The 15,538-nt window shown below is 45.4% G+C and overlaps 1 protein-coding gene across 1 annotated transcript in view; it reads left to right on the top strand.

The window, feature by feature from the left end:
• The window catches only part of LOC126260351 (lipase 3-like), a 166,937-nt gene that overhangs the window by 72,559 nt on the left and 78,840 nt on the right, over positions 1 to 15,538 (top strand). Inside the window, exon 2 of the mRNA XM_049957677.1 lies at positions 12,366 to 12,558. Within this exon, the coding sequence (XP_049813634.1) occupies positions 12,366 to 12,558 (193 nt within the window). The remainder of the gene's footprint in view (positions 1 to 12,365; positions 12,559 to 15,538) is intronic.

The raw sequence follows: 15,538 nt of genomic DNA, 5'->3' as shown, positions 1-15,538 counted from the left end.
CCGCCGGAATGTTCAGCAAAGCGGCCGGCCTTGACCGCAGCGGCAGTTCTGCACCTGCTACTGCGGCTCGCTCGCCTCGTGTCTCTTACAGCCGGGCGGCGACCTCCACCAGAGCCTTACCGCGGCTGCCACTTTACCTGGGGGCCCCGCTTGCGTAGGCTCCAGCGGATGCTGCAAGCGGGCGGCCAGTGGCAGCGAGGGCCACGCAACAGCCGCAAAGCTGTGCTCCGCTGTAAAATATAATCTACCACAAAGTCTCGTACTAGCAAACTTACTGAACAGCTCCTCGTCTGCGTCCAATTGGTGACAGAGCTCGGAACGGATAAAAGAAGATTAGGTTTTAACGCCCCGTCAAAGACTAGGTTATTAGCACAAGCTCGAATTGGGGAAGGAAATCGACTGTGCCCTTTAAAAGGAAACATCCCAGCCTTCGTCTTAAACGATTTTTGGATGTCACGGAAAATCGAAATTGAGATGTCCTGGCGGGGATTTGAACCGCACTCCTCCCATATGTGAATTCAGTGCTTTCACCCACCGAGCAACGTCGCTCGGTACAGAGTTCAGAAAATATGTAACATTTAGTAGCCAGGTATTCGCAGGATAGATTACGCACGCATAAAAACAGGTTATGTCGTAAGTACAGAAGTAAGTTCGTAAATTCCTCGTCTGGGTCAGACTTTCTCGCAGCCTCTAATGACACCACTACACGCTGTGAGCGTATTTTGTTCCAGACTTGGATCGATGTTATACATTTAACAGGATCATTCTTGAGTGGTTGGAGGCTACCTTCATAACAGAAAGTCTCAATGGCGAACTGCAGTACTGTAATAAAACAAAACTCTGAATAAGGAGGTATAAAACAGAGAGTCCTACAAGGTTTGGTATTGGGTCTACTCTTGTATAAATGATCTGCCAGTGACTTGGAACAACTGCTCGGAATTTGCGCTGATGAGCTTACTAATTATTTACACAGCCTACATAATAGGGTTCAAAATGGATCTGAGCACTATGGGACTTAACATCTGTGGTCATCAGTCCCCTAGAACTTAGAAGTACTTAAACCTAACTAACCTAAGGACATCACACACATCCATGCCCGAGGCAGGATTCGAACCTGCGACCGTAGTAGTCCCGCGGTTCCGAACTGAGCGCCTAGAACCTCTAGACCACCGCGGCCGGCCATAATAGGGAAACAGCTCTATCAAACATTTTAGATTTTCATCTCACAAAGACTCCTATTGCGCAGTTCCAGACAGATTTTCATGACCGCATAATAAATGGAATATTATGTGTTATGTTCCTTGGAATCCAGAGAGATGACAAGCTAAAATCGAGACAACACGTAAACTAAACAAGAAACTCAGTTTCACATTCTTCGTACTTGGGACTATGTCTCACTAGGTTGAGTTGAATCTGCTGTTGCCTTATTCTGTATATTTTAACTCTGTTTACCACTGCATAATAATTTGGAGCAATGCAACTACAATAAAATATTCCTTAGTGAAAAGCAAGCCATTCATCGACAAAAGTTGAAGAACGTTGGGACCCACGCTGAGTAATAGTTATGTTTTCTGTTTTGACTCATGGAGGTAAATGTTTTCAGCCGGTAGTAAACGAATGGGATGTGAATGAGATGCCTATGACTCTGAGAACGAATGGCAACAACCGTGCACAAATTATGTTTAGTTAAAGTCATATTCGGATAAATTTAAAACAGGTATTCAGGCAATTTGCTCTGAACCTGTTTACATGATTGATTGTTTTTCAGTAGCTTTACACTTAACAATCATATACAATCGTTCACACGTAGAAAGATCCTTACTCAAAGACTGGAAAGTTGCAGACGTCGCACCCATACCGAAGAAAGGAAATAGGCGTAATCCGCTGAACTACAGACCCGTAGCACTAACGTCGACTAACAGTAGGATTTTGGAACATACACTGCGGTCGAACATTATGAATCAAATCGAAGAAAAATATTTATTGATAAGTAGCCAACATGGATTCAGCTCTTTGTTTTCACCACGTAATGGGTGCTATAGACCGGCAACGTTAAATTGATTCCATATTTTTAGACTTCCAGAAAGCTTTTGACACCGTTCCTCACAAGGGACTTCTAATCAAATTGCGTGCCTATGGAGTATCGTCTCAGTGTGTGATTAGATTCATAACTTCCTATCAGAAAGGTCGCTGTTCGTGGTAACTGACGGAAAGTCATCAAGTAAAACAGAAGTAATGTCTGGCGTTCCCCAAAGAAGCATTATATGCCATCTGCTGTTCCTGATCGACATAACGATTTAGGAAACTGTATCCAGACGATGCTGCCATTCACGGTCTTGTAGAGTCATCAGATGCAATACGAATTGTAAAATGATTTAGACAAGACATCTGCATGGTGCAAAAAAATGGCAATTTAAATAATGAAAAGTGTGAAGTCATCCCCATGAGTACTATAAGGAATCCGCTGAAATTCTGTTACACGATGAAATGAAATGTCGTGTGGCTAGGGCCTCCCGTCGGGTAGACCGTTCCCCTGGTGCAGGTCTTTCGAGCTGACGCCACTTCGGCGATCCGCGTGTCGATGGGGATGAAATGACGATGATTAGGACAACACAACACCCAATCCCTGAGCGGTGAAAATCTCCGACCCAGCCGGGAATCGAACCCGGGACCTGAGGATTGACTGTCACGCCGACCACTCAGATACCGGGGCCGGACTGTTACACGATAAATCACACAAATCTAAAGGCTGTAAACTTAACTAAATACTTAGGGATTACAATTACGAATAACTTAAACTGGTGCGATCTCATCGGTAATGTTGTGGTGAAAGAAAAAAAAAAAACAAAGACTGCAACTTATTGGCAGAAAACTTAGAAAATGTAACAGGTGTACTAAAGAGACATCTTACACTACGCTTGTCCGTCCTCTTCTGGTATATTGCTGTGTGGTGTGTGATCCGCATTAGGTGGGATTAACGGAGGACATCGAAAAAGGTCGAAGAAGGGCAGCTCGTTTTGTTTATCGTGAAACAGGGGAGATAGTGTCAGAGAGTTCTGTAAGCGTTGTTTGTTGACTAGTAGCACGAGTCAATTCTCCTGCCACCATGCCCCACACGTGCTCGATTGGAGACAATTACGGATATCGTGCTGGCGAGGGAAGTTACTGCACGTATTGTAGAGCATGTTTAGTTGGGCAAGCATTAACCTGTTGGAAAAACACATCACCTTCCTGTTTCAAGAACGGCAAAAGGACGGGTCTAACAACATTCTGCATGTCCCGAAAGCTGGTTTGCGTCTCCTCCAGAAACACCAAAGGTGAAAGAGAGTGATAGTAAGGATTTGGGTGGGGCCAGTGTGTCTTAGACTAGGCACTCTACGAGACAGTGCTCTCCAGATCAACGTTGTACGCGCAAACGACGATCACTTCCATGCGGGCAGAATCTGCTTTCATCGCTGAAAACCACGGCGCGCATTTCATCAACATCTACATTGCAAATCACACGTAAGTAACTGGCAGATGGTTCATCGAACCACCTTCCCAATAATTCTCTGCTATTCCACTCTCGAACAGCGCGCGGAGGAAACGAACACATATATTCTTCCGTGGGAGCTCTGATTCCCCTTATTTTATTATGATGATCATTTCTCCATATTTCAGCGTGAACAAAATATTTTGGCACCAAAGGAGAAAGTTGCTGATTGTGATTTCGTGAGAAGATTTCGCCGCAACGATAAACGCCTTTGTTTTAATGGTGTCCACCCCAAATACTGTATCACGTCCGTGACACTGTCTCCCCCACTTAGCGATAATAGAAAACGTGCTACTCTTCGTTCAACTTTCTCTCTGTTAATCCTATCTGGTAAGGATCCTAGACCTCGCAGCAGTACTCCAAAACAGGACGGACAAGCGTAGTGTAGGCAGTTTGGTAGATGTGTTGCATCTTCTAAGTATTCCGTCAATAAAACGCAGTCTCTTTGTTTGCCTTCCCTAAAACATTCTCTATGTGTTCTTTCCTATTTAAATAGATTAGACTAATTTATTGCGTAACCGAAGTTTAACGGATTTCTTTTAGCTCTCATGTGGATGACCTTACACTTTTCATTATTTAGGGTTGACTGCCAAATTTCGCACCATTCTGATATCTTTTCGAAATCGTTTTGCATTTTGTTTTGATCTTCTGATGAGTTTACTACACGATAAATAACAGGATCATCTACAAACAAACTAAGATGGCTGCTCAGATTGTCTCCTAAATTGTTTATGTAGATAAGGGACAGCAGAGGGCTTATAACACTACCTTGGGGAACGCCAGAAATACTCGGTGACTTTCCACCAGTTACTACGACCTGTGACCTCTCTGACAGGAAAACCACGAATCCACTCACAAAACTAAGACGATGTTCCGTAAGCAGGCAATTTCACTACAAGCCGCTTGTGTCGTAGCCGGCCGTGTGGCCGAGCGGTTCTAGGCGCTTCAGTCCGGAACCACGCGGCTGCACAGGTCCCAGGTTCGAATCCTGCCTCGGGCATGGATGTGTGTGATGTCCTTAGGTTAGTTAGGTTTAAGTAGTTCTACGTCTAGAGGGCTGATGACCTCAGATGTTAAGTCCCATAGTGCTTAGAGCCATTTGAACCATTTTCGCTGTGTCGTACAGTGTCAAAAGCCGTTTGGAAATCTAGAAATACGGAATCAATATGAACTCCCTTGACAATAGCACACAACACTTCATGTGTGTAAAGAGCTAGTTGCGTTTCAAAGAAACGATGTTTCTAAATCCATGTTGACTTTCTGTCAATGCACCGTTTTCTTCGATGTAATTCATAATGTTCGAACACAATGTATGTTCCAAAATCCTGCTGCATATCGACGTTAATGATATGGGCCTGTAACTTAGCGGATTACTCCTACTACCTTTTTTGTAGATTGGTGTGATCTGTGCAACTTTCCAGTCTTTGGGTAAGGCTCTTTCGTCGAGCGTGCTGTTGTATATGTCAAGGAATTTGGAAAGGCTGTGTTTAGTAACTCTGCTTTCACAGCACTGTCGTTGATAGTATTTCCATTGTTATCGCGTAGAGGTGGTATTGAGTGTGTCTTGCCGCTAGGATACTTTACATACGATCAGAATCTCTTTGGATTTTGTGCCATGCTTCGAGATAAAGCTTCGTTGTGGAAACTATTATAACCATCTCGCTTTGATGTCAGCGCTAAATTTCTATCTTCTGTAAAAGATCACCAGTGACATGCTTTTTTCGTTGGTTCTGCAACAGTGTTCTGACCCGTTTTGTATACCAAGGGGGACCAGCTTCGTTGTTTGTTAATCTATTTGGTATAAATCTCTAGATTGCTGTCGATACTATTTCTTTGGATTCAAGCCACATCTGGTCTACACTTACATTATTAATTTGGAAGGAGTGGAGATTGTCTCTCACGAAGGCGTCAAGTGAATTTTTTATGTGCTTTTTAATATATATATATATATATATATATATATATATATATATATATATATATATATATATATATATATCGTTAGGTTTTGTAGAATTTGGGGGTTAGAATATTCAATCTCGCTACGGCAACCCTGTGTACGCTAGTCCCTGTATCCATTTTGATGCTCATTATTAGCTCAAGATTATTTTTCGCTAAGAGGTCAAGTGTGTTTTCACAATCACGTACCATTCGCGTGAGCTCATGAACTAACTGCTCAAAATAATTTCCAGAGTATGCGTTTAGCACAATTTCGGATGATGTTTTATGCGTACATCTGGGTTTAAACATGTATTTTCGCCAACACATCGAAGGTACATAAAAGTCATCACCAACTATAAAACACACATCAAAAAAATTTTTGCATCACCTGGGTTCCGAGAGCTCCGGAACCTGTACAGAAAATTGGAATAGAGATAAATATAAACATCATTTCCGCCCTTTTTACTGTTCATGAAAACCACAAATTGCATGTTGCACCACCATGCAGCGAGAACTTCAGAGGTGGTGGTACAGATTGTTGTACACACCGGTACCTCTAATACCCAGTAGGACGTCCTCTTGTATTGATGCGTGCCTGTATTCGTTGTGGTATACTATTCACAATATCATCAATGCACTGTTGGTCCAGATTGTCCCACTCCTCAACGGCGATTCAGCGTAGACCCTCACAGTGGTTGGTGGGTCATGTGGTCCATAATCAGCCCTTTTCAATCTATCCTAGGCATGTTCGATAGGGTTCAGGTCTGGAGAACATGCTGGCCATTCTAGTCTAGCGATGTCATTATCCCGAAGGAAGTAATTCACAAGATGACTACGATGGGGTCGCGAATTGTCGTCCATGAAGACGAATGCCTCGCCATTATACTGCCAATATGGTTGCACTATCGGTCGGAGGATGGCATTCACGTATCGTACAGCCGTTACGGCGCCTTCCATGACCACCAGCGTTGTACGTCGGCTCCACATAATGCCACCCCAAAATAGCAGGGAACCTCCACCTTGCTGCACTCGCTGGATGGTGCTTCTAAGGCGTTCAGCTTGACCGGGTTGCCTCCAAGCAAGTCTCCGACGATTATCAGGTTGAAGGCATACGCAACACTCATCGGTGAAGAGAATGTGATGCCAATCCCGAGCGGTTCATTCGGCGTGTTGTTGAGGCCATCTCTATCGCGGTGCATGATGTCTTGGTTGACCTCGCCATGGACGTTGGGAGTGAAGTTGCGCATCATGCAGCCTATTGTGCACAGTTTGAGTCATATCTCGATATCCTGTGGCTGCACGAAAAGCATTATTCACCATGGTGGTGCTGCTGTCAGGGTTCCTCCGAGCCATAATCCGTAGGTAGCCATCATCCACTGCAGTAGTAGCTCTTGGACGGTCTGAGCGAGGCATCTCGTCGGCAGTACCTGTCTCTCTGTATCTCCTCCATGTCCGAACAACATCGCTTCGGTTCACTCCGAGACGCCTGGTCACATCCCTTGTTGAGAGCCCTTCCTGGCACAAAGTAACATTGCTGACGTGGTATTGACCGTATACGCATGGTTGAACTACAGACAATACGAGCCGCCGGCCGAAGTGGCCGCGCGGTTAAAGGCGCTGCAGTCTGGAACCGCAAGACCGCTACGGTCGCAGGTTCGAATCCTGCCTCGGGCATGGATGTTTGTGATGTCCTTAGGTTAGTTAGGTTTAACTAGTTCTAAGTTCTAGGGGACTAATGACCTCAGCAGTTGAGTCCCATAGTACTCAGAGCCATTTGAGAGCCAATACGAGCCGTGTTCCACCTTTCTGGTGGAATGACTGGAACTGATCGGCTGTTGGACCCCTTCCGTCTAATAGGCGCTGCTCATGCATGGTCGTTTACATCTTTGGGTGGGTTTAGTGACACCTCTGAACAGTCAAAGGGGCTGTGTCTGTGATACAATATCCACAATCAACGTCTATTTTCAGAATTTTGGGAACCGGGGTGATGAAAAATTTTTTTTATATATGTAGTATGAGTCGGGTACGTGTTTGAACTTAGATCAAGTTTTATTTAGACCTTTCAAGAATTATATCATCTGAGTTGGAGGTCGGTAAAACGATCTAATTATTATTTAATTCCGATTGCCCAGGAATTATCTTCTTCAATTTCGCTACAAGATAAGCTACTTCTAATAGCAACAAACACGCCACCCCCAACTTTGTTCAGCTTATCTTTTCGGAACATCGTTAGGTTCTTCGCAAAAGCTTTCTACTGAACTAGTCTCCCGCTCTAGCCAGCTTTCAGTACCTATAACGATTTGAGTATTAGTGCTTTCTATTAGCACTTGGAGCTCTGGTACTCTCCCAAGACGGTTAAGACAATTTACAATTGTTATATCGATGGTTTCAGTGTCTACGTTCTTCCTATAATCGACCTGCACCCTTTGAGACTGAAGGCCTTTTTGTATTTCACCGAGACCCTCTAACCTAAAAACCCCTCCAATTCACGCCACACGGCCCCTAATTCCAGTGTAGCCGCCTCCTGCATGTAGTGAACTCCTCACCCTATGGCGCAGGTCCAGGAACCTGCAGCCTACATGATCGCAGAACCGTCTGAGCCTCTGAGTCTGACCATCCAGTCGGCTCTGTACCAAACCCCCAAAATCGGTCCTGTCGGCTGTGCTGCAAATGGTGAGCACTGCTTTCATCTCGCAAGCAAGACTGGCAGCTTTTACCACTTCTGTTAGCCGCTTGAAATCAGAGATAATCTCTTTCGATCCAAAGCAACAAACATTATTGGTACCGACGTGAGCCACCACTTGCAGTTGGCAGTACCCTGTTCTCTACATGGCATCCGGAAGGACCCTTTCCACGTCTGGAATGGCTCCACCAAGTATGCACTCAAACATTGGCCTTCTTCCCCTTCTTGGCAGCTGTGTCCATAAGGGGCCCCATAACGTGCCTAATAATGGAGCTTCCAACTTATCCCACCCTCTGTGATTGCCTGGATTTTGCAGGCTGAGAGGTTCCCTCTGAAACAGGACAAGCGACTGCATCTGGCTGAGGGACAGTGTCAGCCACAGACAGCACCCGGAACCTGTTTGTCAGACTACCTTGGGAGGTCTTACGTGTGGCCCCCTGGCAAGTCTTTAGCCGGCAGCCACTCCCCAAGGCGACCTTCCACTCGACCACAGGTGAGTGGGTAACCTCAGTGCGAGCAGTAACTGGACTGGTCGCTGGTGCAAGCGAATCGGCTGACTGAGACGTGCTGGACGTCCGTTGAATCTGTATGGCCGGCCCCCTACAGTGACGCTCATCCACTGCAGCTTAAAGCAGTGTAACCGGAGCCATCACAGTCTGGAGCTGAGAGTGAAGTGTGATCAACTCAGCTCGCATCCCCACACAGCCATCACAGTCCCTATCCGTACTAAAGACGGCGGAAAACTGCACTACACAGACAAACAAGGACGATTGACACGCACTACGGAACTGTACTGTAGACATGGAAGAAAATGCGAAAACTGTGTTCAATAAATTAGATTAAAATGCAGAAATTCAAAATTTGAGCTACCAAACCACACAGGTGAGGCTAAATAATTCTCTGCTGATTAGGAACTTGTAATGTGTATTAAAATCGGTTTACTTTCCTACGCAAACGAATATGCATGAACTGTGTATATCAGATATTAAATTAACACGCAGAAACTCAGGGAACTACTAAAGCACACAGATGAAACTATACAATTCGCTCCTGCACAGGAACTCGTGTAATGCCACAAAATCGGTTACTTCCTTGCAGATGCTTGTTTCTCGGCCAGCTGCTGCTGACGGCTGCAGTCGATCCGTGACGTCGATGCTGTGGTGTTAGTGGAAGACGGGCTAGAGGAATGCGTGCCCGTAGTCTCACTGCTAACCACCTGTTCGCAGCAGTTCGTATAAACACGTCTGTGCTGGGTATCTCTACTCCATGGCTGTCCTGAATCTCGTCTGAATGTTCACGTGTCCACTGATACCAGCATCGTTACACTACTGACTCGCCATATCCAACAAGTGCGGCAATTCTCTTAAAGGGCCATTCCGCCATTTGAAAGGCCACAATCTGACCCCTTTCAGATTCGCTCTGTTCACTGGTGGCAGCATGAGTGCGTCTCTGTGTTATGGTGGCGCAAATGCTTCACACATTTGCACCACACTAAGCTTTCTGGCTGTGAGCATTAACTATTAAAGAGTAGACACACGTGGCCCTCTGGTGTCCATGCCACTGTCGACGGACGACTTTGGAACGTCCACAGCTGACATATGCCGTCATCGGATTAAAATCAACGTCGCCTTTCGGAGGGTACTAAATTTCATTTCCGGCTGTTTATAAATGAAAGAGAATCGTGACTGGTAGCAGAAAAGTTATTTATAAATAATGTTGTGACCGTAGAAAATTTTAATTTTTATTCTTGCTTTTGTGACCATAGTAAGAGTCCAGGCTCCATAGGCAAACAGCCAGCCAACATTAAGAAATAGTCCACCAGGACGTAGGAACAAGATAAGCGGCGGAGGCTGCCAAGTATGGCTTGTTGATCAAATAACTTAGTGTTTGACTTCCTGCCAGAGGAAGCAGCATGAATCAAACTTGCGCAATGGAAGACGCAAACACCAGGGCGATAATACAGCAAGAGAGAGTATCAGTCACGTGCGGAAAAGACTCGTGTGGAACCAAATTAAGTTGTGTGCTGCTAGAAACGAAAGTGTCGTGTGGAACCGAAGGCATTCTTGCGGAAGCCGACCAATTAGAAACGAGAGTGTCGTGTGGAACCGTAGACATTCTTATTTTATTTATTTATTTCCAAATTATAGACCTGTTACCTGATGTTTAAAACAGTTCGTACATCTTACAATTTTCGTTTTTCATCTTTTTACAGTTTTCTTTCCTTTTGTTTTATCTACAACATTTACAAAGAATGATTCAAAATAACAGTAATTTGAGGTTGAAATATAAATAAAATTTTGTTGTTTTTAAGAAGAATATAAAAAGAAGATAGGATAGATGAGAGATATGTTAGTACCATCACCGAGTGTGATTGACGGTGAATACCTCGGAATGGTTTCATCGAGCCGTTGACCGCCAGTCACACACACACACACAAATGGTTATTAGTAGAGAAATAATGTTTCTTATGCAATCCGATCACTTAGAAATGAAAGGGTCGTGTGAAACAAATTAACTTGTGTGGACCCAACTACATGAGAAACGAAATAAAAGGCCAGGCAGCGGAATAGCTAGAAGCAGAGATTCAGATGTAGATTCAGAGCCAGTGCTGGCAGTTTGGAGATTCCGCAGCGAGATGCCAGCGGGGCCGAGTAAGCGCATAGCAGCTGATACAGCTGATGAAGACTTCAACTACGAGAAGATGGTGATAGATTCTGGTGGACACTCAGGAACTGCAGGTCAAGTATGATTTTTACAGTTTCATTGGAATGGTGTTGAACAGAGGAGGTCAGTCTTTGTCTCAATTACTTAGAGAGATTTCAGAGCTAACCAAGAACAAGTGATTGCTTTGTATTTGTTTCTTATATGTACAGGCAATTAGCTTTGAAGTAGCAAGTCCGAATAAATAGACTGAATCTTACTAAGGGGTTTATGGTCCAATACCTCACATAAGTACCGGGTGATCAAAAAGTCAGTATAAATTTGAAAACTTAATACACCACAGAATAATGTAGATAGAGAGGTAAAAATTGACACACATGCTTGGAATGACATGGGGTTTTATTAGAACGAAAAAAAAAAACAAAGTTCACAAAATGTCCGACAGATGGCGCTGGGCAGCAAAACGTCAGTGACTGCTACCGTGACGGGTGAGAGGTACGCCGATATGTTACAGAGTCGCATCATCCCCAGCCTGGATGATAAACACCTGCTGGAACGTACGATGTTTATGCAGGATGGCTCTCCACCCCATATTGCTAGACGCGTGAAGGATCTCTTGCGCGCGTCGTTTGGTGATGATCGTGTGCTCAGCCGCCACTTTCGTCATGCTTGATCTCCCAGGTCACCAGAACTCAGTCCGTGCGATTATTGGCTTTGGGATTACCTGAAGCGCAAGTGTATCGTGATCGACCGACATCTCGAGAGATGCTGAAAGACAACATCCGTCGCCAATGCCTCACCATAACTCCGGACATGCTTTACAATGCTGTTCACATCATTATTCCTCGACTATAGCTATTGTTGAGGAATGATGGTGGACATATTGACCATTTCCTGTAAAGAACATCATCTTTGCTTTGTTTTACTTTGTTATTCTAATTATTGCTATTCTGATCAGATGAAGCGCCATCTGACGGACATTTTTTGAACTTTTGTATTTTTTTGGTTCTAATAAAACCCCATGTCATTCCAAGCATGTGTGTCAATTTGTACCTCTCTATCTACATTATTCCGTGATTTATTCAGTTTTCAAATTTATACTGACTTTTTGGTCACCCGGTATATGTGAGAATAAACTTGATGGAAACTAACCAATCTTTTCTGCCTATTCCAATTCTGTAACCTATTTTCAGGAAACTTACTTGCTTTAAACCAAGGAGATTCTCTCCCTCTCAGCTCCGATATAATGATTGACAGCAATTTATAACGAACCCATTGTCGTTAACGTCCCGATTGCGCTACGCAGTTCGCACTTACTTCATTCTGGTATAGTGAGGCTGTGCCGGGACGCGACAATAAACCTATAGTTTTCACAGTCAAAGGCTTTCACAAAACATTTCTAGTGGATTAAAACATATCAGGTGATGTAATTACATGCAATGTAAACACTTGACTTTGCTACAGTGATGCTGTGCAGTAAGGGAATAAACCATATGTATTAACAGATGTAGTGTGGCAGAGAAGTGAAGCGCGGCGGTGTGTTGGCAGTGCGAGCTAGCGGCCACGGCGGGCTACCACTGCGAGGAGCACGTGGTGCGCACGCGTGACGGCTACCTGCTGGCGCTGCACCGCCTGCCCCCCAAGCCGTCGGCCGGCGCGCGCCGCGGGCCGGTGTTGCTGGTGCACGGCATCCTGGGCGCCTCCGACAACTGGATCCTAGCAGGACGCGGCGAAGCGCTCGGTCAGTCAGTGCCGCCACACCGCGACTCCCAGTCTCTGCATCTCACGTCACAGTAATACACACACACACACACACACACATACACTAATGGCCATTAAAATTGCTACACCACGAAGATGACGTGCTACAGACGCGAAAATTAACCGACAGGAAGAAGATGCTGTGATATGCAAATGATTAGCTTTTCAGTGCATTCACTCAAGGTTGGCGCCGGTGGCGACACCTACAACGTGCTGACATCAGGAAAGTTTCCAACCAACTTCTCAAACACAAACAGCATTTGACCGGCGTTGCCTGGTGAAACGATGTTGTGATGCCTCGTGTAAGGAGGAGAAATGCGTACCATCAAGTTTCCGACTTTGATAAAGGTCGGATTGTAGCATATCGCGATTGTGGTTTATCGTATCGCGACGTTGCTGCTCGCGTTGGTCGATATCCAATGACTGTTAGCAGAATATGGAATCGGTGGGTTCAGGAGGGTAATACGGAACGCCGTGCTGGATCCCAACGCCTCGTATCACTAGTAGTCGACATGACAGGCATCTTATCCGCATGGCTGTAACGGATCGTGCAGCCACGTCTCGATTTCTGAGTCAACAGATGGGGACGTTTGCAAGACGACAATCATCTGCACGAATAGTTCGACGACGTTTGCAGCAGCATGGACTATCAGCTTTGAGACCACGGCTGCGGTTACCCTTGATGCTGCATCACAGACAGGAGCGCCTGCGATGGTGTACTCAACGACGACCATGGGTGTACTAATGGCAAAACGTAATTTTTTCGGACGAATCCGGGTTCTGTTTACAGCATCATGATGGTCGCATCCGTGTTTGGCGACATCGCGGTGAACGCACATTCGAAGCGTGTATCCGTCATCGCCATACTGGCGTATCACCCGGCGTGATGGTATGGCGTGCCATTGGTTACACGTCTCGGTCACCTCTTGTTCGCACTGACGGCACTCTGAACAGTGGACGTTACATTTAAGATGTGTTAGGACCCGTAGCTCTACCCTTCATCCGATCCCTGCGAAACCCTACATTTCAGCAGGATAATGCACGACCGCATGTTGCAGGTCCTGTACGGGCCTTTCTGGATGCAGAAAATGTTCGACTGCTGCCCTACTCAGCACATTCTCCAAATCTCTCACCAATAGAAAACGTCTGGTCAATGGTGGCCGAACAATTGGCTCGTCACAATACGCCAGTAACTAATCTTGATGAACTGTGGTATCGTGTTGAAGCTGCATGGGGAGCCGTACCTGTACACGCCATCCACGCTCTGTTTGACTCAATGCCCAGGTGTATCAAGGCCGTTATTACGGCCAGAGGTGGTTGTTCTGGGTACTGATTTCTCAGGAACTGTGCACCCAAATTGCCTGAAAATGTATTCACATGTCAGTTCTAGTATAATATATTTGTCCAATGAATACCCGCTTATCATCTGCATTTCTTCTTGGTGTAGCAATTTTAATGGCCAGTAGTGTACATACACACACACAACACCATCCTTTACACAGCGAGTAACTGAATTCCCATTACAGACGTTGAGGACTCGTACGCCGGAGCTCAGTGCAGTGGGACTACTGCTCGTTAGTTGTATGCGGACCGTTTTTCGCACCGCCAGACTACTTCGCACTCCCTTTTTGCTACGGTGTATCAGCAGGCCACGGAGAGGCAAGTACGTAAATTCGCCACGGCAGCACAGCAAACCCGAATTTGAAGAGGCTGTACTCCATGCAGTGGAACAGGACGGGACGAAGAGTACCAGAAACACACCAAATGTGGATCGCCAAACTGTAGCGTGCTCTGTAGGAGCAGCAGCTACGCTGTCACGTGCCCACTTCTGAAGATGGTTCACAAGGCGGATCTTTTTCACGTATTCTCAATTTCCACGACAATCACTTTCAGGCTAATCCAAACCTGCACGCTGCGCGACCCATGGGTTTCAGAACAGATACGGTCTGAAAGTTTGGACAGGATTCCTAGATGGACGTTTGGTTCTGCCAGAACTCATGGGTGTCACGTTATTGCGATTCTTTGAACGCGTACTGCAAGGGCTCTTGGAAGACGTGCCGCTACATCTCCATCAAAGCATGCGGTTCAAGCACCACCTCATTTTTCACGTCCTGTCAGAAACTATTTGGACGATTTTGGCAACCGTAGACAGGTATTGGTGCCCCGATTGTTCGGCCTGCACGTTTCCTCAGCTAGTCTATTGCCTTTGGAGTCACATGAACTCGTTGAAGTACGACAGCCATGTGGCTTCCGAGAAAGATCTACTGTCGCGCGTTATTGCTGCGGCGGATGCTGGTGGACCAAAGATTCATGATTACAAACGGAGGTGCAGTACCTTGGATAATTTCGGCGGTCATGATATCAAGCTCTGAGTGGACCCAGACGAAGAATGGACGTTGGAGAGTCAGGTTTGTTGTGGTATTTGCGTGTAGCGGGAAAACAGTACATTTCCTGACATTTGTTCCTATGTTAAACATAATTGTTTTGCCCCCGCCCCCTCCCCTTCAAGTCCTCGATGTCTGTGAAGGGAATTTAGTTACACCCTGTACGTCGTATGTCGGATACATCACAATTTTTTTTTCCAAATTTGCACTCTACGGCTCCCTGGAGTATCACGGGAGCTATTCCCCGATGCCTTCACTGATGTCCCATCATCCTATCAATATTGCTCCATAGCGTTGTCCATACGTACTTTTCCTCACCGATTCTGACGAGAAACTCTTCTTTTCGTGTCTTATCAATTTATCAAAGCGAGGCAGAATACATGGAGGAGTACAACAAGGAAGCACAATTTCACCACTGTTGTCTATTATTTGTATGAATAAAATCATCCAAGAGTGGACACAAATGCCACACGGCTTCATTCAAATCAGTGGAAACACAAAGCTAGATATTTTACTTTTTGCAGCTGATTTAGTTCTCGTAGCACCTTCAGAGGATGACTTTGAGCTTTCTGTACA

Source organism: Schistocerca nitens, chromosome 5 (assembly GCF_023898315.1).
Source record: "Schistocerca nitens isolate TAMUIC-IGC-003100 chromosome 5, iqSchNite1.1, whole genome shotgun sequence".
NCBI classification, from domain to species: domain Eukaryota; kingdom Metazoa; phylum Arthropoda; class Insecta; order Orthoptera; family Acrididae; genus Schistocerca; species Schistocerca nitens.
This window is presented reverse-complemented; position numbering and strand designations above follow the sequence as displayed.